This window comes from Eleutherodactylus coqui, chromosome 10, assembly GCF_035609145.1.
Source record: "Eleutherodactylus coqui strain aEleCoq1 chromosome 10, aEleCoq1.hap1, whole genome shotgun sequence".
Classification (NCBI taxonomy): domain Eukaryota; kingdom Metazoa; phylum Chordata; class Amphibia; order Anura; family Eleutherodactylidae; genus Eleutherodactylus; species Eleutherodactylus coqui.
In genome coordinates, this window is record NC_089846.1 from 20,275,693 (window position 1) to 20,297,262 (window position 21,570).

At 44.2% G+C, this 21,570-nt stretch overlaps 1 protein-coding gene across 2 annotated transcripts in view; it reads right to left on the reverse strand.

Annotated features, from left to right (window-relative positions):
• NACC2 (NACC family member 2) overlaps positions 1-21,570 on the reverse strand; it is a 66,746-nt gene that overhangs the window by 35,554 nt on the left and 9,622 nt on the right. The window contains exons 2-3 of one of the 2 annotated variants that reach the window (XM_066580502.1): positions 20,226-20,305; positions 12,033-12,954 (exon numbers count right to left, since the gene is read on the reverse strand). In XM_066580502.1, the coding sequence (XP_066436599.1) occupies positions 12,033-12,897 (865 nt within the window). In that variant the 5' untranslated portion in view covers positions 12,898-12,954; positions 20,226-20,305. Of the gene's footprint in view, positions 1-12,032; positions 12,955-20,225; positions 20,667-21,570 lie in introns of those variants that run through there. The other variant, XM_066580503.1, reaches the window with a different exon arrangement.

Here is a 21,570-nt window from a genome sequence, read left to right on the forward strand (position 1 = left end):
GGAGGTTTGTAAATGATGTTGCAACCAATCTGGAAGAGTACCATTTCTAACAACCCAGTATTATTTAGCAGTGTATGATGGTATTATTTGGGAATTTAACCCTTTCCAATCCACTGTCTGACCTCTGAAGACATTATTATTTACCGGTGTACAGCTACGATGTTGGAAGACGTCCGTCGGGGTTCTCTTACTGTATATTGCCAGCCTCTCTGCTGTCGGAGCCTATCCAACGTGTCACCTCATGCAGTACTGGCTTTAGCCAGCAGATAGTGCTGTTATATAATGACAGAAAGAGAGTAAGCCCCCTAGGAAAACCAGGATACAAATTGGATTGGAAAGGGTTAATTGTATTAGGTTGGAGTTGTATGGCGGTATTATATGGACTTTTTGGTAGTTCTAGATAGGCTGTATATAACAAGAGCACCTTAGCACTATATGGAAGTATTATGCGAGAGCAGTATGGAAATATAATATGGGCTCTTTAAGGCAGTATTATGGTGATTTGAAACAAGAAGTCTATGGCAGTATTATCTCAGCGGTATTATGTGGAAGTTCTATGGCAGTATGATATAGCCTCTTTAAGACAGAATTCTGGATATTATATATATATATATATATATATATATATATATATATATATATATATATATTATATATATAGTATATGTCAGTATTGTTTTCCTTGTTTTCCATTATATGGTACAATCATGCAGGTGGGATATGGCAGTATTATCTTGGCACCATATGGCTGTATTATATGAGGTCAATTACAACAGGAGGTCCTTATGTACTTTTTGCCCAAAACACTATTTTCTATAAAAACGGCCCTACGTAAGGGAAGTGGTTTCGAATGGGGATGCACACCAATTCTGGAGGTTTGTGGGCAGTATTGCAACTGATCGGGAAGAGTACCATATATAGATTTTGTTATGTCGCCCTTAAACTATATACTCCTTCCCCCACCCCTCTCCGAGTCCTGCATCATCCATCAGATGGAAGAAGCTGTCCGGACGGCACATGACAGGTTGAGAGGAGTTAATCTCTGCGGCATATAAAGCATTACAGAGCAGGTTACATGATGTTCTCCTAAATGGCAGCTCCTCCCTGGGTTTCTCATTCCTATAAATTCCAAGGGAGCAGAACTTCTTCTTACTGTCTTGTAACCGGCCTTATCTGTCCTTTTTTAGACCTCGCTTCTTGTCACAACTTTCATGGTTTATAAATACTCGTATTTCAGCAGCACTTCAGATCTTGTGGAAAAGTCAAACCATCTGCCAGGCTGCATGTGCAATTAAACATCATCTCTGGAGTTTACCCGTTGTCAGCCAGAGAGAACCACAAAGCCAGTTGGGGTTATGTTAGGATACGCCGGTGGTTTAGAGGAACTCTTCCCTTCATGCACACCGTTACATAGACGGTTGACGAGTTATAGCGGGATGCATCTCTGTATAAGATAATCGTCGTTGCGATCAAGGCCCGCTCTAATGACCTAGAACAGAGACGATTGCCATTGGGCCAGTTGAGTTCACTCCAATGTTGTCACACATTTTGGGAAGTTTTTGATGGACTTTCCCCAAATTTTACAAATTCAATTTATATTCTAGATATACCTAAAAATTACAAACTATTTGCACCACCGTCATTCCCGTAGTGCCGTTTTCCTCCCATGGGTGGCACTGGTCTGGGATACCCAATAGACACCCAATAGAGGAGGAACGGAGGGATTTACCTTTATATACTCTTTAAGAAGGGCCACTCTGGTTATCTTTTTAATTCATTATGTGGCTATCCCCCAGTATATATATATAAGTTGGCTAGTGTTACCTTGGTTAGTTACCACTTTCTCCTCCGATGGTCATGTGATCTCAATTATGACCATTTCAGATCTACTTGGGGTTAGGATGTCTGAAACTAGTCACATTCTCAGTTTGTGTGATGCTGTTACATAGACCCTAAAACAGAAGCAGCTTAGAGGGGGATATAGACTCTTTCATCACAGTCACTGATGATGATCACACAGGTATAATAGAGGAGATCACAGCTCACCCTCCTAACAATATACTTATGTTCTGTAGTTTATATAGAGGGTAATGAGCATTAAACTTTCAGGAATGGTATAGCTTCAGCTAATGCTGTGATGATGCATCATGGGATACATGTAAAACTGAAAGTAAAAAAAAATCTCACCATCAATGTGGTGCCTGATAAGCATCAGACAGGAGGCTGCACTGCATGGAAGTAGCTGCAATGCACAGAGGGGACCTTTAGAGTGTGATGGGCAATCAGGTGAGTGGGTAGGGATGGAAAAATATATTTTCGCCAGTTGGCCTTTTAAGGTTTTAAGGCCTATCCAGCCTACAGGCCTGAAAGCGATGAAGTCTGCAGTGAGAATCCATAGCATGAAGTGATGTTTAAAACGTGTATCCACCTCATCTGGACTTCTGCTGAGATTGTACGGGCGCATTAAAATCAGCGGTTTTGCTTTCCGTTCTGCAGTTCCGTCACAAGAGCAGCAAAACAGAAAAAGTGTCCTACTTCCCATTGAACATCAGTGGGATCTTCTAAGCCTCCGCTCAGTTCGATTCCGTCTCGTCTGTTTTCCTTCGCAATTGAAAAAATAGCGCAGACAAAAAAACCCCCAAAAAACAGAACAAACAGAAAGTAGCCTCCCATTTTTTAAAATTCTAGTCAATGGGTGACGGAACCGAAGGGAAGACTTTCAGTTTGGTTCTGTTTTTGCTGTCTGTTTAACGGATCTGTTTTGAAACAAGCCGCTGCAGAAGGGAAGACCGAGCGGGCGAAACGTCGTCAAAAACGGATGGAAATGGAATGAAACAGAAACAAAACTAACAAAAATGGTTATTTTATTATTTAGGTATTTTACAGATTTGTATACCGGATTCCTTAAAAAAAAAGTGGGGGGGGGGGGGGGGGGGGGACACTAAATCTACGGTTTCCATTCGGTTCCTTTTTAATCAGTTTCATTTAAAAAGCAAAAAACGGAAAGTAAAACGCAGGCCTGAATTCACTGTAATCGGCACTCCCACAATGCATTGCTCTCTGGAAACGATCGGCGTTCTGAAATTGGCTTTAGGGTGCTTTTACACGAAATCATTATCGCTGGATCTTCGAATGGGACCGATAATCGTTCCGTGTAAACGCGGGCGCGATTAACCGACGAATGATAATTTGCTCGCTTATGTTATTCCAACATGAATATCATCGTCGGCTCGTTCGCTAATTGTTCGGTTTAAACCGCGCTCGCTCAGTCGTTCTCAATTATCGGAACAGCGAACTAAACGTTCGTGTTAACAACTAAACAAACAATTATCTGTGTGTTTAAACTGACCGCCCGAGCGAACCGCGTTTGTTGTTCGCTTGGGCGCACGATTCCTCGCTCTCCGTTTAAAAGCTCCCTTAGACGTGAACAGAAAAGACTATAAATAACCCCAAATCCGAACGTGCGCCAAACCCAAAATGAAGTCAAAGCAATGCTGAACACAAAAAGGCAAATGTACAACAAGCGTTCCTGCGGTCGCTGCGGACCCCTAACCAGCCACGCTGGGGACACCAACGCGACACAAGTCGGTGAGCTCCTCCGATCGCCCTCTGCATCTGAACCCGTCGACATCTGCAAAATCTGTACTCTGCAACCGTAGTTTTTCCTTATAGATGCAGCAGAGCCGAATTTGCCTGTAGCAGCCTACAGATGTAGCAATCCTTAACATGACCGCTGTGTCTCGAGAACCTAATTTACAGCATTGCAGGTACGTTATTGTAACGCGTTAACATTCGCTACATCTGCATGTATGTTGCCATATTGCAAACTCCCCTCTGCTACATTTGTAGCCTAGATATTCCAATAAAGAATAGGGATAGAGCCACAGTACGTAAACAGTAACGGATGTCGCTGGCCGGGGACCATAATTAGAGCACTTTGCTGCCTGTCTAGACACACAGAGCCGTTGCTGGTGTTGAATACCGTTGTGTAAAGGCCGGGCCAACTCCAGAGTAAATAGTAGCGGGAGCAGGAGGAAAGCTTAGTGTTTATTGTATAGCAGAGGCGAGGAGATTAAAAGCTGCTACTGCGACGAATCCCAGCAAACAGCGGAGTATTACGGGGAAATCGCCACAATCCCTACCTGTGTTATGTACAAACAACACACGCCGTTAGTGCTGGGTACAGCAAACACAGCTCAGCTGCTCCAAGGACGCCTCCGTCACCATCACCCGTCGTCTACGCTTCTCCAAACCGCAGGTTTATTCAGAGACCTCTCCCGAACAGTCTAGACAGGGGTGTCCGACGCACCCACGCCGAGGGCCACATCAGCATTATGGTGGCCGTCTATAAGGCCCATTCGCCCTGCGTATTACAAGCGTGTTTTTTTAACGTACATAATACGGACAGCCCATTGATTTGCATTGGGGTATTCACGCATGTGTTTTTCACGCATGTATTTCATGCACATGAAAGACAAACAAAAACGCAGCATGTCCTACTTTTGGTCCGCAGTACAGACCGAAAGGCAATGGGATCGCCTGACTACGCATGTGTATTCAACATATATTTACAAATGAAGGCAGGATAAAACTACGGGACCTTCTTGAGGTTTTTTTTGGGGGGGGGGGGTTTCCGCACATAAATATGAATATGCCCACCCAAAAAAGTAAGAAAGTCTAAATACGCAATGAATACGAACAGCTTTGATTAGGAATACGCAGTATATTGCACGGGTTGAAGCTGCATCCGCTCGTGAGAATGAGCCCGAAATGTAACTACTCCTTACATGGCTGTGGAGCTCTCGGATGGGGTTTCTCGCCTCCCACCTCTTTAGCCTTCTACCTTGGAGGATGGTGAGGGTGCCGGGTAGTGCTGGCAGAGCTGTGGCACCAACTGTAAATCCTTCTGCGTCTGGACCTCACTGCGGTCCATATAAAATGACAGGCAGGCTGGATTTGGCCAGCGGGTCTTGAGTTTAGCACATGTGATGGCCACAGACCCCGGAAAAAAAAGTCAGCACGTCATGGTCAACTTTGAGCCCAAGGTATTGTGATGCCCTGAGTTTTCCCGAAAAGCATTGGCCTAAAAGTTCAGACGATAGGACAGGAAAACACACAAACAAGATATGGGCCAGCAGGGCCAGAATTATAACATGGGACCCTAAGCAGCAAGCAGATTACCCCCTCCCATCCTCACTTGTCATTTTAGACAGTTTTTCTCCAACTTTTAGACCTTGTAATACTGTCATGTAATGCCAAAAGTATACTTCAATATACACAACCCACATCTAGTAATCCCGCCATATACTGTGCAAATAATAGGCAGCATTCACTTAACATGCCCATAATACCACCATATAGTGAAAAGCCAACACCGTCATACAGCACACATAATACCACATAGTGCCCCAATAATGTGCAGCATCCAATTAACACACCCTTCAAGAGCCCTCAAAAGAGTACATGCACACGGGCATCTCAAAAGTTGCGCTGCGAGTTTCTCAGGCACAGCCCTCAGATACCCCGTCCGTGTGCTGCCAGATATGCTGAACCCAACACATTAACATGCAAAATTAAATAGGGCATGCCACAATTTTTTTTTTACTTAGACTGCAGCAACACCCCTTGTTCTCCTGGCATCAGCGCTCACATCCTGAGCGTCGTGGTGCCAGGAGTTTAGAAGCGTGACGCTGCAGCCTCTGATTGGCTGCAGTGGTCCCCCTGATTTCCTGTGACATCACCTGTTGCAACAAATACTGGGACCACAGCGGGGCTGCAGCGCCGGATCCTGGTCGGCGGAGGGGAGATTATAGTTCAGTTTAATACGCGGGCCTTATTGAAGCAAGTATTTTTAGGCCTTTTAAAAAGGCCACGAGGAGCCGACGAATGAGTCTTAGTTTGTTTGTTACTGGGTTGTTGGCCCTTATACACAGCCCAATGACTGCGCAAAAGAATGTTGAGGAGGTTTGTGCCTAATCGTCAGGCCATGTATGCTATACTTGCTCTACATCAAGCTTCTGTGAGCCAGCAGGGGTTCCCAGGAGCAATCTCACGGGTCACGGCAAAGGCAAAAAACTTTTAGGACATGTCAATCAGAAACACCCCTGTGCTACGAGACCTCAGGATCATCACGTTCCTAACACTTCCAGTTCTATGAAAATTAAAGTTCTGCAACCTTCTAACATACTTTGTGTCTGATTGTCTCATTTCTAATACATCTGCTTGCTTTCAGTGAATGAAACCATTCTTTTTTTTTGCATTAAGAAACTAAAAGGGGCTCAAAAACTTTTGCTATCAATGACCGACACTCTGGTTCCCCACCAATCAGCTGTCAGAGGGGTCAGTGCTGAAAGTCGATCACACTTTCTGTATTGCAGGCACATTTCCCATTAAACTCAGTGGGAGGTGTGCCTGTAGTACCAAACCAAGTAGCTGCGGTGTGTTAATCACTTCCACCACTGTCCTTATTGACAGCAGTGCTGGGGATCCCGAGTGGCGGACCCCTGCTGATCAACTATTGATGACCTATCCTGTGGAAAGGTCATCAATACTAAGGGTCCTGGAGAACCCCTTTAACCCCTTAGTGACATGGTCTACTTTAGTCCTGACGATGTGACAATTTTTGGGGGATTCTCACCTTCACTTTTCAAAAGCCGAAACTTTAGTTTTCCATCCATACAAAGGCTTGTTTTTTTGTATGGTAAGCTGTATTTTTACGGGTACTACTTTTGGGAGTGGATAATGTAGTATATAACTGTTATTTACTTTTCTTTGGAGGACTGGGAGAAAAAAAAAAAAATCAATGGGCCGATACAAACACGTGGGTTTTTAAATTTTTTTTAAACAAAGAGGGGAAAGTGCGCAAAAACCTTTTTTTTGATGCTACAATTTTTTACGTTTTTTTTTTATTTTTTATTCTACATTTATTCTGGCCCTGTAGGGGACTTGAACCTGCAAAGCTGTGATCGGACTAATATATCACCGATCCCCGCTGTTGTAGCGGTAGGCCTGCAGGCAGTCACGGCTGGCTCCCACTGCAGGTGGCGCTGGCTCAGTTTCTGAGAGTCTGCAACATTCATAGAATGTAAGTTTATGCCCATTCATGCAAACCCCTTCCCAACCAGAATGTACATTTACATCTCGGGGTGGGAAGGGGTTAAAACCTAATACTTCTCATAGCTGAGGGTCTGCTACAATCGAATCCAGACTCGGCAACACACGGTTTAGTTCAGTAGACTGGAAGGACCCATTTATGGCACTTCTAACCCCAAGAATCTATAGTACAGATGGAGTATAAGGTCTTGAGAAGAATAACACTATAGCCCCCATAAGCAGGAAGTTATCGCTAATGAATCAGTAGGGGACAAAAGAAAAACTAGCCATGAGACTGCTGCATCGGTGGTCTCAGACCTCTCCCACCAAATATTCTCCTAGGTCCTAGTATAATCAGACCGACGGACCACCTATATTCATGTACGCTGCCTTCCCTCTTTATGGGATCATCCATAATCTGATACATTGTTAATAAGACAACAGAATTAGAACACATTAGATGACACATCTAATTGGTGTCGAAATTAGGAGTACTGTCCCTTTAAAAAGTCGTTGCAACATCAAGAACCCTCCTAACCCTCTCCTCAGGCACCTGTAAACTTCGGTCTCTCTCGCTGCCGGTTTAGTAACATCCACCTGATACATTCACTTGTGAGAACATCTGTTTAATGGAAGTTATAAAATTGCATTATCATAGGAAGGAAGGAAGGAAATGAAAGTCGTACTAATCCCACAAGGCAGTCTAATCAGCAGGCAGAGTACAGGAGGGCTGGGTGGGGGCAACACACCCAGGATTAACCCTTTAAAATCAGAAATCCATCAATGTCCTATGTAGAGAAGACCTGAAGGCGTAGCATAATGATTGATCGGAGGCTGGAAGATGGGTTCTTGCTCGGGTACTTGTCTGCGGACTATCAGTGCAGCAGATCTATACTTCCTAACATCTTCCATCCTCCTCCCTCGTTCGATATTTTACTGCATAAACAAAATGTTCCCGTTCAATATTTTCTCCTGCCTAGATATATACCTAGGAGCAAGTTTTTTTTTTACCGAGGAGGAGTGAGAGGAAACATCTGATGGTCCATTGACCAACTGCTTGAAGTCAACCTAATAATGGAGAGTCTATGAAGGAACTCAACTTCGGTTCAGTTAATTAGAGTCATAAGTAGTTCGCCACCTACTCATGGATGTGACACTCATTTACCAGTTTGCGAATATATCTTGGAAGCCTATAAATACAGGTTCCATCACGAATCCATGATCTACCCAATGCACTGACCAATCCATATTGAGAAGCTCTGTCTCAGGCTTGGTAGGTGGTAGAGGATGTCCTGCAACACCGTAATCTCAAATATTCCAATTACTGGCGTACGTAACAGAGGTGGACCATGAGATTGCTATGGGGCCTTTGGAGACAGGGGCCTAACTTTGATTGCACCATTGTATTTGCTGCTGGGCAGTGAGAACACATGTAAGACTTTCCTTCAAAGAGGAACTGCATCGTTAGGAGGTGGAGAACTGGCACAAGGGTCATTTTTAAGGGCATGGAATGGGGAACAAAACCAGGCCTCCTGTCTTGGGTGGCAAAATTGGCCAACCGTTTCTGCTATGGGGCCCTATCTCTTCTATGCATGCTACTGCTTCCGGTCCACCATATCCAAATCTTCACCTGACCACCATGTCTACCTCCACTTTACTCTTCAAGAGGTCATTCCCGATGTCTCCAGCAACAGAGACACTTAACAATACTACACTTAATTCCTTTAATCCACCATCTAATGGTTTTGGCGATTGTTGATGGTCCAACATATAGCTCTACATTTTAAGACTATAATTTGGGATTTTCCAGGTCCTTATGCAAATTTAAAAAGGGACTAAATGCTAAATTGTGACCCTCAAAGTTATATTCTCCATGAGTATTTCTACTTTAAAAGCCTCCCATTGTTCGATGTCTCGCGGATTATGCGGAAGATCGAAAAAGAGATCCTTGTAAAATTAGGTTTGGCTGGCATCCGCCTCCTGCGTACAGAGAGGTCCTGCAAATGTCCCTGTTGCCATGCAAGTCTATGTGTAAAAGGACATGGGCCTCATTTCGATTTTTGCTATGGAGGCCAAGCTCCAGTTAACCACACTAGCCAACATCATGATGGCAATGGAGTGATCGTCATGGGGGAATAGAGTGGTTGCCCTTGGGTTGGTAACTCACAGGACAGATTGGGAAATACATCTCTTACATTGTTACTGTGTTTTAGTTACAGAGTCAGGAACGCTATGTTTTCTCCTTAGGGAGAGCAGTGAGTGAGGAGACTAATAAGGCCATGCATGCTCCTCTGGGTAATATGCAAATAAGGGAGATGGAACAATACCTCTGCAGCGCCACCTATTGGAACGCAGCATTCCTGTAAATCAATGTTAGACTCTTTATACAAGCCTTGTAACAATGACTGGTATTGGAGTTACAGAGGCAGAAACGCTGTGTAAACATTGCAGTGTTGGAATTGCGTATCCTTTGCGTGTGTTTTTGCGCGCGTATACCCGTATATGTTATGAGTGCAAAGAAAAAAAAACGCAAGAAGGGAGAAAAACCTAAAATGATGTTCTTAGTGTTATTTTTTTTTATTCATTAGCATGTTTCCTAGCAACATGCGTGAAAAACGCAGTACTTGTGTTGGCGAATCATACGCCCCCTTAGAAAACAGAAGGGCTTACGTGCGTACTACTTGATAAAATAAGGGCATGATGCGATTTCCTTACATACGCAGTTACTGAACGCAAATGTGAAAAGCCTTTTACCTTCATTGACTCTATCCACCGTGATATACGCGGTGAACATACGCCCGTGTGAATGAGCCCTTAAAGGGGATGTACAAGAATTACAAGTTGTCCATCCTTCCACAGGATAGGGGATAAAACTTGCTGATCAGTGAGGGTCTCACTGCTGGGACCCCCACCAATCCCCAAAATGTGATTGTCAAGCTGGAATTTTTTGGTTGTGGTCAGCTGAGAATAAAAAATGTATAGTATGGACGGCCACATTTGACCAATCATTTGCCAGTTTGGGCAAGTCCACTCAACATCGTATGCCCATGGGGAGCCTGAGGAGGTTTTAAAGCGGTTGTCTTGCTGCCGGTTGATTTTTAATCCTTTTTCAAGTATAGCTGCAAATGTGTTAAAATAACCAAACCAGCAGTACTTACCTGTCCTCTTCCCCAGCAATCCAGTGCTGCCGCTCTATGATCTTCCTAGTCTTTCTTTAGGAACGGCTGCCGCCTGACCACTGCAGCCAATCAGAGACTGCAATGGTCATGTGTCGTTCTCCCGGCATCGCTGCTCAGATGCTGGGAGCCTGAAGCTAAGCAGAACGGTACCCGAACACAGCCACTAAGTGGTAGTCGTTCCTAAGAACAGACCTGGAGGACTGCAGGGCTGCAGCGGTGGATGGCTGGGGAAGAGGACAGGTAAGTACTGCAGCTTTTGTTATTTTAACCTACTCCATCCCCACGACACCATAAACTAAGTTATGGTTCTATTAGGGGACATGACAGGGAGTCGGGCGATGTATTTTTTATACTCACCGGCTCCCCCGATCCTGAGCTGTCACTCGCTGCAGGTCGGCGCACGGCACAAAAATCTGACTCTTTCCAGAGTCTTGTGTGCATGCTCCCCTATAGACTTGTATGGGAGAGCACACGCATGGTACTCTAAGAAGAGTCAAATTTTTGTGCCGCGCTGGATGGCGGGAGCATATAAAAAAAAACAAAAAAACTTAGTTCATGGTGCTGTTGGAATGGGTAAGTTTTTTTTTTTTTAAATTGTTTGGCAACTAGACAACCCCATTAGTGTAACCAAAAGTCAAGTGTTCAGCAGCACATACCTTTCTCAGTGAGGTAGAGAAAAGATGCAGCGCCCAAAGAACAGTGAACCAGCCGTCCTCACAGAGAGATAAGGGCAGCAAACTTTGGTGCAGTATAAAAAGTTTCTTTTTATTCCTCTACGACATTAAGAACAACCAACAACGTTTCAACCCATTCAGTTGTGACAAGGACCCTGCATGGGTTGAAACGTTGTTGGTTGTTCTTAATGTCGTAGAGGAATAAAAAGAAACTTTTTATACTGCACCAAAGTTTGCTGCCCTTATCTCTCTATTTTGGATCCCCTTTAGTGTTGCCAGATTTCCAAAGTATATAATAGTGCAGATATTGATGCGGATTTTGGTGCAGATTTCCTGCTTGGGAGGTTAGTGAATTGACTGCTGCAAAGGTTTCTCTACAGATCAGGAAGTAACAATGGCTGGAGGATTTTACCAGTGAAAGGGCAATATCACCGGCAAATTCCTCCAGCCTTCAACCCCCACCGGTAGTCAGGATTTCGTACAGATTATATGATGTGGAACCATACCCTAAGGCTTGCAGTTGTTCCTCATTCCGTCACAAAGTCCTATTCTCACCAAGTCTCTAAACAGGTCATTGCCTCCTACAAAATCAGCACCCTCGTCTCCTGAAATAATCGGCAGCTCCGCAATACCCTCCGGTACATGTCTGTAATCTCCAACACATCCTTCTACCTGGTCCACCTGAAGTGGACAGGTCACTGCCTGCACAAGATCAACACACTCATCCTCTGCTGTTCCATCACTGCCAAGTACATTATGGTCCCGTTAGTTCTATAGGTTATGGTTTTGTTTTTTTCTCAAGTTCTCGGAATGTAAGATTTTTATTCTGGCAGATCCAGTTACTTTACTTTACGCCTAGTTGATACCGCTGGACCCTAGCGGACTAATTAACAGAATTCAATGGTTACTGGCTATCGTACACCTCAATTGTCCTGTGACTCGTCAATGACAACGGACCCAAACACATACTTATGGTAGTTGACCACAACCTGACGGTAAAGTCTCAGCTGGTATAAAGTACTCCATCATGAAATACGTAAATAGAATAAGCTACCAAGAACAAGAAAGATTTAGAAAGCTGGAGTACCTGTGTAGCCACCTGTAGATTTAATGTACATCTGTCCATAATGCTCCTCCACCATGGTGTCGTAGGCCTCGTCATCCTCTTCATCTTCTTCATTGTGGTAGGACGTAGGGCTGTCGGTGGTAGGAATGCTGCTTGCACTCGGGCTTGTGCGCTCCCCTTGAGAGTAAGGTACTTGCTGTACATTGGGAAAGAGTGCCGCTAAGCTAGACATGCCATAGTAGGATACTCGGGGTAGTTTTGGTGGAGCAGCTCCTGTAACGCTCATGGCAGAATTGTCTCTGTTTTGTGTCTCTGCCGGCTTTTTGCCTGGCAAATTGGGCATGGCAATTGGTTGAACCTCCAGACTTTCGTTTTTGACTCTGGTTAAAAGAGGGATGGGCATGGAAGGGGACATGACGTAGGGCACCGTCGCGGCCTGCGTCTGGTTACAGGGGCTTTGCGGTTCTGAACTGGCCTCTTCGATCATAGTAGTCTGAGAGTCACAATGGGGGGAGCTGACCTTGAACATCAAGTCTGTACCTCGCTCTACAATGTGCTGGATCTGAAGAAACCCTGCTGTGTACATGACCACGAGCTGTTCGCTGGCAGCCATAGTTAGCTTTCCAGTGTAGCAAAAGGAGAGGATCTGTTGAAAGCATGCTGGGGGCACGGTGGCAGGCAATTCGAAAGCACTTTTGCTGTTCCCGCTGAATAAATCTCTAAAGTACAGGCTGCTTGCTGCAAGCACGGCGCGGTGTGCCTTGAACGCTTGACCTTTCACGACTATGGAGACATCGCAGTACAGTCCCATGAGCCTCTGCTCATTCAGGCAACCCAAGACAGTGTTCCCGAAATTGGGTATTTCAATGTGTAACATCTGTGACATGGCTGGGATTTTGCTTACAGAGACATTCAACAAAATCGTGTCTGAGACAGTTCACATCTGTAAAGACAGGAAACAACAACAAAAAATTAGGATCTAAACTAAACAAATCAAAAAGATTAAAAAAGGCAAACTTTTTGGAAAAAAAAAAAAAGTTCACAATAAGAACCAACATCTGATATAAAATGTATCTTGTTATTTGTATAGCGCCAACGTATTCCGCAGCGCTTTCAAGTAATTTATTTATTACCCCCCACCAACTCATTTTACAGACCTCGGAAGGATGGAAGGTTTGGACGACCTTGAGACGGCTACCTGAACCAAGCAGGGATTGAATTCGCAACATTCGGGTCGTGAGCGAGAGCTTAGGACTGTATTTCTGCTGCCTTAACACTCTGAGCTCAGGCCCACCAGGAACAATATTCCTGATGACTTCATATAGGACTGTTTTCTGCTGGACTCTATAGAGCATTTTTTGGCTGGGTCGCAGTATTATATCAGAACCTGACAAACTGGAAGGGCCAACTCATATCACACTTACATGTTACATGGGTACAGGAACTAGATCATCGTTGTTTGACAGGGACCTCTCACTCGAGAGAATTGGTGGGGACCAGAGATGGTTTCTTACTAAGTGAAAGAACCAGGGACCACCAGGCCATGCAAATCTCCAGATCCCATGACAAGACAAAAAGCAAGTGAATGTTGGCGGGCATGGGCAGCCTGATGCAGTTGCAGAAGGTGCCAGTCACCAGCTTGTAGGACAGTGGGCAGATGTAGGCTGGGGGCGATTGACCACTTTAGGTCAGACTAGCCAGTTGGTGATCTTCCTCCATGTAGCAGCATCTTGTGGAGCTACACGAGTATTCCTCTGCCTGGCTCTATCTCCTCCCCTCTGAAGCACATCGGCACCTCCATAACACAATTGTTTAGATCTGCTACAGTGTTTACATTATGTGTTTGGTTATGTTATTGTATCTATGTACTAAGCTTGCAAAAAATTTAGGTTATGAGCTCAGTTCTGGGGCTGTACTGATGTTATGAGCTTGGTTCTGGAGTTCTATTTATGTTCTAAGCTTGGTTTTGGCATTGAACTTATGTATTGAGCTTGGTTTGGGCTGTACTTAAGGGATTTGGTACTGAAGCTGTATTTATATTTTGAACTCTGGTCTGGTCTGGTGCTGTATTTTTGATATGAGCTTGGTTCTGGGGCCGTATTTCTGTTAGTAGCTTGTTTCTGGGGCTGCATTTATGTCATGAGCTAGGTCTGGTATTGAATTTTTGGACAAAGCTTGCTTCTGGGGTTGTATTTATAGAGCTTGGTTGTGTGGCTATACATTTTTTTTACAGAGCATTGTTCTGGGGCTGTATTTATGTTATCAGCTTGGTTTTGGAGCTCTATTTATGTTATCAGCTTGTTTCTACGGCTGCATTTCTCATGAGCTAGGTCTGGTACTGTATTTATGTACAAAGCTTGTTTCTGGGGTTGTATTTACAGAGCATTGTTCTGGGGCTATATTGATGTTACCAGCTTTGTTCTGGGGGTGTATGTATGGTTTTGGAGCTCTATTTATGTTATGAGCTTGGTCCTGGTACAGTATTTATTCCCTGGTATGGGTATGTTGCTATCTTCTTGCTTTCTGCTCAAGCAGAATACAGGCAGACTGCCTATTAGTGCAATAGATATCTTTTTTTCTTATTATTGGGTTTGGGGTGGGGGCAAAATAAATTTCACACAGAGTGCCATCTAACGTAAGGCCAGCACGTATGTATTTATATTGGTCTGCTATTGTATCTATGTACCGAACATGGTACTGAGGCTGTATTTGTGTACTGAGCTTGGTTCTGGTACAGTATTTATAATTTTTTTTTCTATGATGCTGGTGGCACCAAAATAAAAAAATTTGCATAAGATGCCATCTAACCTAAGGATACTACACAACGCTATAGTTTGAGGTTTTGAGTGGAGATCAGAATACCAAGAAGTAGATTGGAAGTAAGCAACACTAAAGCTACTTCCACTGTCGCATTACCACCCGTAAATACATTGCTGAGCAGAAGCCGCACGCTCATAGACGGGGAGTTATCAGAGGTGACAGCTCCGCAGTACGCACAGAAAAGCAAATAAATGCTACAAAAAAACGCGATTTTAAAAGCATAGAAAAAAAAAAGAACCAAAAACCGCGAATATATGATGTTTAGGACCCTTAACAGGCTGGGCGGGGGCCATATTGGTGGTCACACATCTTTCCCAGGAGCAGAGAGTTTCTCACTAATTGACATTAGAGAATAAAATGTGATTGTTGCATCGTTTAACCAGCAATAATGATAAAAAGAACCATAAAACACCATAAAAATGTATACAAAATAGAATGGTAAAAAAACTGAAATTTGATTTTAAGGAAAAGTAATCTACACATAATTTTATTTACAACATCCCAGACTCCGAGTGATTACCGTCTAATTAAGCAATTAATTTGCTTTAGTAACAGAGCGTTCTAAAGTCTACAGAAGTCAGATGACACTACAGATCAAATGATCAAACGGAGACTCTTAACACGAGTGTCAACAGATGCGATGTGCCTGAAGATCCTAGTACATACAGGCAAGTCAAGTACAGATGTAGCAGAGCCGAGTTTGGCATTTGAAGAGGATTTAGAAGAGAACGGTGGTCATCCTATGGCTGCTGACCCTTGCGGAACCAAAAGTTGCAGAGTATCCCATCGGTCTCACACCAAAGATGGTATGTTGGGATGCGGGTTCTTCTATGACTGAGCAACTACAAGTCTCAGCATGCAAAAATGGGGCATGGAACCAGAGAGTGTCACACCAGTCTGAAACAGTTATGCCTGTCCAGTGTAACTATACATGGGTTGGCTGATGTATGCTGGGACGTGTGGCTCTCCATATATATGGGTAGGCTGGGGTTTGTGGTTCTACAAGAACTATAAGTCCCAACATTGTCTATCAGTCCTGTTGAGAATTTATACTACCGCGTTTCCCCGAAAATAAGACAGTGTCTTATATTAATTTTTGTTCAAAAAGGTTTAACTTTTTTACATGTATAGCTGCCTGGACACTATTTAAATTGACTTTTTAAATTAACTGTTAGCAGGGCTTAATTTTGGAGTAGGGCTTATATTTCAAGCATCCTCAAAAATTCTGGAAAATCATGCTATGTCTTATTTTCAGGGTATGTCTTATTTTCAGGGAAACAGGGTATGTATGACTTGTAGGAGTCTTGCAATAAATAAGGCTGTGACTTGCAGTTCGACAGCAACTGAAGAACCATGAATCCCAACAAGCGGCAAGAGATGCTGGGAGTTGTAGTTCCATAACAGTCAGAATGCCCCCCCGCCCTTCTAAAATCTGAGACCGTGCAACAGAAATAGCAAAAACGTGAAACGTGCGATGTGAACTATAAGAGATGCAGGAAGAAGAAAGGGCTGTGACCATTCCTAACTCCAAAGGCCCCACAAGGGTCAAGGTGGCAGAGGTACAGAGAAGCACTTTCCAAGTTGAGGTATGCTCCCCTGGAAGGCAAATCTGGGGTCTAAGAAACCTGCTGACCCCTCTACAACATCCCTGAAAAGTCCTCGTGACCAACATATGTGCAAAGTGCACACACAAGTGACACGTGAAGTGCGGCTCGGCCAACTGACCGGCATTACGGCCAGGCCAAAGTAGTGCAGACGCCGCAGGCTGACTCCATCCGATCTCGTCAAACCCTCTTAGCAAAAAGATCAACTTTTCCCAACATCCCCAAGTAGAATCTTGAAGCTGCAAACTTACGCAGAGCAGATGGAGAATTATTATGTGTGCTGGCATGGAACACAGTCGAAAGCCCAAGTTCACACAAAAAGCCTCTAAATCGTTCCGTCTCGTTATTACGCCTCACACATGCAATATGTTGTGGATTTGCAACTTATGTTAACACTCATCGGCTCAGCACTGACTCATTTCATCTCGCCAGCGACGACTAACAGGGAGCATGGTGGAAAGATCATCAGAACAAAACATCACCGGCAACTGATCCCGACGCAGACAGGGAAGTGCCGTGTATCATGCCGGCAAGGGAGGGGGGGAAGGGGGGGGCAGATACTGTAAGTTTTTAAAGAGACAAATATACCTTTAACAATGGTGTATCGCGCTTTCACTTTTTTTTTTTGTTATGTACTGAAAGGAGTCTGGTAACCATGGTGATAAAACTTTTCTGATGTCTCTTTTCTACTTCTTAAAGGCCGACTCAATTAAAAACAGTGAAACGGTGGTAACAATCCGATAATATCACTCAGGTGTAATATAATGTAGTGATCCTGGGGGGGCTGGGGTATTTCGGGACTGATTTATTGAAGCACATTACAGTTAGCTTCTTCCAAGTGAAATGGCTGATAACAGGGAACAATAGAATATAGTCACCAGCACATGTGCTCCATATATATATATATATATATATATATATATAGCTTTCCAGTTCACTTCCCATCACCTCTATACAATATATCGCACTTCTCATTTTAGGTTACATGTCTTATACTCTCCGACGTAAAATTAGGGCGCAAGCTCCTTGCAAAAGTCACCCTACTTAATGATTGGTCGGAAGTACAGAAGAAGCGTTTTATTGTAGCGGGAGCCAAGCAGAAAGATGGCATTGGAGTTCATTACGAAGAGTTGTCCTGCTTCCTCAATTACTGGTAGGTTAATTGGCTTCCCATGAAATTGGCGCTAGTCTGTATATATGCGAATGTCTGGAGGTAAGGAAATTAGATTGTGAGCCCACGGGGAGCAGGGATTGAAGGGAACAAAATGTATTCGTTTTTTCTGGGAGGATTGCAACATGTTTGCCGCAATCTCCCCATAATCTAATATGTACTAGAAAAGCACATTTTCCCAGCGAACCCATAGAAATGAAGAATGCTCGGAGAGCAATGGTCATCCAACTACCCCTTAAAGTTACTAATATTCAGCACGTATTCTAAAACAATGGTCGGCCATACTTGTCTAATCTCCTACAATCTACCCCAATGGAGCCGCACTTTGGAGTTTCACCATGCCGCAAATGAATCTCTTAGTCTCCAGCAGTCAAAACGTTAAATTCTGCTGATTTCTGTCCTCCCTTCACTGCAGGATCAGTGCGAGGACTCTTAATACCAGCGCTTTGAACTTCTTTCATGGAAATGATACGTCCCTTATGTCATTCCTAATTGGAAAACTTATAAATATGCGTTAGGGACCACTGGAAATGTATCATCGCCTACTGAAAACGGTCACCCCATCTGATGCCAGGGTGGACGGATGGGTAAATGTGCCAAGCTAATCAAGATACTTCTCAGAAGTGAAGTTGTTTTGATCCCTGTTTTTCCATTTTCGGGTATCAAAGCCACTGTATTACTATGTAGCCACCGTACAACTATGTATCACTCGGTTAGCTTGCAGCATTGGGGTCCCAGGTTCGAGGGTGACCAGAAACAAAATCTGCATGGAGTTTGCATGCTTTTTTTCTGTGTTCTACTGTTTCCTCCCACACTCCAAAAACTCATATTCATAGGAAGCCAATTAACCTTAAGGTGTTCGAGTGCATGTTTGTGATAGGGAAAGTAGATGATGAGCCCCACCAAGGACAGGGACGGATATGGGTGCATTCCAAGTGCAGTGCTGCAAAATATGGCAGTGCTAGATTAACAATGGGAAATCTAACACACATATATATATATATTTTTATCTATAGATACACACGGCACACATATAACTAACATGCATGTCCATATACTAGGGGAGGGTAAGCGGGGCATGTGCCCCGGGTGCAGAGAAGCACTAACGAGCCACTCTAACTTGGCTAGGGTGATAAGGTATAGGGATAGGTCAACAAAACTGAATTTGAGCCCCAGGTGAAAGCAAGCCTGGCTCCGACTACATACAACACATATGTTAAAGCCATGTCCTGTATATTCATTCATTAGGGGCTCTGCTACCCGCATCTCGTGATCGCCTCTCTCGCCGGCATCCTTATAAACATTTGCATAACAAGTAAACTTTTGATTTATAGATCAGTGCTAGCAATGTGCGATCAGCCGCCGCAAGCCAACCGAGATTTCATCCATGGAGGAGATGCGTGTGTTGCTAAAAGGTCCTTTAAGTGCAGAAGGGGTTAATGATCTCAAGTAACGTGGAGGAATAAAATGAACAATGGAGATGTCACAGAGAGACAGAAACAGGTCTGGCGGTCAGCTGTGTTTGCATGCAGTGGTCTTTCTACTTACACGCTGCAGATCTCGCCCCTTGCCGTTAGACCCCCGTCCGGTAAGATTTTCGAAGGTATCCGACGAAAGCGAAAAAGGACCCGTTTTTAAGTGTTTGGGATGTAAACATGTCCGGTCCGAGCTTGTAATGACATCCGGAGACGTGCCAGGACAGAGAGGGCTAGACGCCGGCAGCAAACCACGCTCCGGTTGAAATGTGTCGAATTATGTGCCAGTGCTGCTGCCTCTGAAATGATCTGAGTGGGCATTACATCCTATAGAACATGCTGCAGTGCGAACAGAAGAGTCTAAATTTTTAATACCCACTGGGTGGTGTGGGGGGGCATAAAGGGGGGGGGCGTGGAGCAACGAGGACCTCTGTACTTCTATCTGGAGACTCCTATGATCTCCACTCCGTGAAGATTTAAAAGGGAGAGTTGACAAAAGTGCAAGGATGCTTTTTCAAGTCAGACATGAGCCCATTAATGCATCCCCCCCCCCTTCCTCTCCTGCCCGCCAGTGTCTGGATCTAAGGCGATGCAGCTCACATAGAGCCTTTAATATCTTACACTGCAAACAACTCCAGTATCCCCAGACTGTGTTATGGTATTGCATCAAATTACCTCACAGCAGGCTAAATCAGGACAATAGCCCAACCACTTGTGCTGTAATAAGATTTGCCTTTTTGCTGCATTAAGGAGCAAGAGGAGCCGAAGACTTGGCCAAATATCCAATGCGAAAAAGGAAAAACCCTTCCTTCTCTACTGACCACCAGCAAAGAGTCAAAGCCCGGGCTGTCAGGCATCGGCATGGGCACCAGTCTCGCCCCTCTACTTAGCAGGAACGAGTGATCAAATGCTAATATATCCACCAGATACCTCAACATATTCTTTCCAGCGGTGGGGGGGGCAAGAATCAAACTATTGTATCCCCGAGCTGCAAATAGACAGCATGCAAGAATAGAGACACTAGACAGACAGGCAAGAGGAGGGGGTAAGGGGGGGTATGTCCCATTTTCTTATGTCTGCAGAATAGAACCCATTACACAAACCTTGCTAAGAACTTCTACGTGTCCGCCAAGCAAGAACGTACCTTAAAATTCCCAAACTGGTCCCGACGTCAGGGATAGAAGAGGTCCCCTCCTTGTGTGTCCCGCTTTCAGCAGCCGGTAACTAAAAAGAAAATGAAGAATAAAATAGCCCAGGGAAGGGGAAAAAAAAAGAAAAAAAGAGAGATCAGCATCAGAGGAAGAAGAAGAAGAAGAAGAGAAGAAAAAAACTCTGTCTCAAGGTTTTAGCAAGTCAAAATGTCCACAGCAGTACATAGCATGTCAATGAATTGGCCGGATGCAGATTAACATTCAGCTTGCTCTCTGCAATGAATAGAGTCCTTTGATTAGAGACTTGGAGTAAATGCCAGTTCTGGGCTGAAGCTTTAAAAAACAGAGGAAGATCAGTGCCAGAATAATGCTTTCAGTGTTGGTACAAGACAGACTTCTGATGAGTCACTGCAATGCAAACAAAGATGGCAGGATTACTGTACTGTATGCTGATGGAGTGCTTAGTGGTGCCACAGCAACACAGACAGGTTGAAAATTTATAGTGCAGTTTTGCATATGAATTACACTGTAAACTGCCTCTCCTGCCATCCAGTCCAGAGTGTCAAAGCATTTAAACTATTCCAAACAGTCTGCAGAGCTGGCAGCCACCACATTAACTCCTGCAGGCGGAGAAGGAGAGGGAGATGCTGGAGAGAGTCCAGGACTTTATATATTATTACAGTGTGCAGTTGCCATCCCCTGCTTGCTCTTCTTGCTACTTTCAGGAGTGGGAGTTTGTGTTAGGATGTGTCGTTCCCTACAGCCTGACATCTGGTCTGCAGCAGGATTCCAGACACAAGGGGAAAGCTGGGAGGTTTATCTGCAATAACAATTTAAGGGAGGGAGGGGAGGCATCAATCCTCACTGTTATTCTTCACATCAGGTCATTACAGTCCAGGTCAAGGAAATACCTAGCACTGGCTCTCCAGGAGGGGCGGCTGCTGCGTATTATTACAAATGCTGGGGGATTTAGAAATATAGACACATTTGTTTTGTCTGGAGTTTGCAAAATTGCTACAATGTGGTTTTGTCTTTAGGTTTGCAACGGTTTTCGCAGACGATCGCAGTTGGGTTGGACCCCCCTGAGCTGCATTGCTGTAGGATGGGTTTGTAAATGAGCCGTCAATCAATGGGAAAAGTTAAAGATGGGGCTCAAAAGCAACTAAGGGGATTTCAATAGACCCACTGCGGCAGTCAGGAACACTGTTGCCCTCCGGCCATTTGGGTTGGGCCAATTATGACATGAGGGTTGCGCGATTCAATTGACAACCGTATAGTAATTTAGGGAATTCACTTTTGGCCCATGCCACTTAGGTCCGTGGTCATTTATGTCACAGC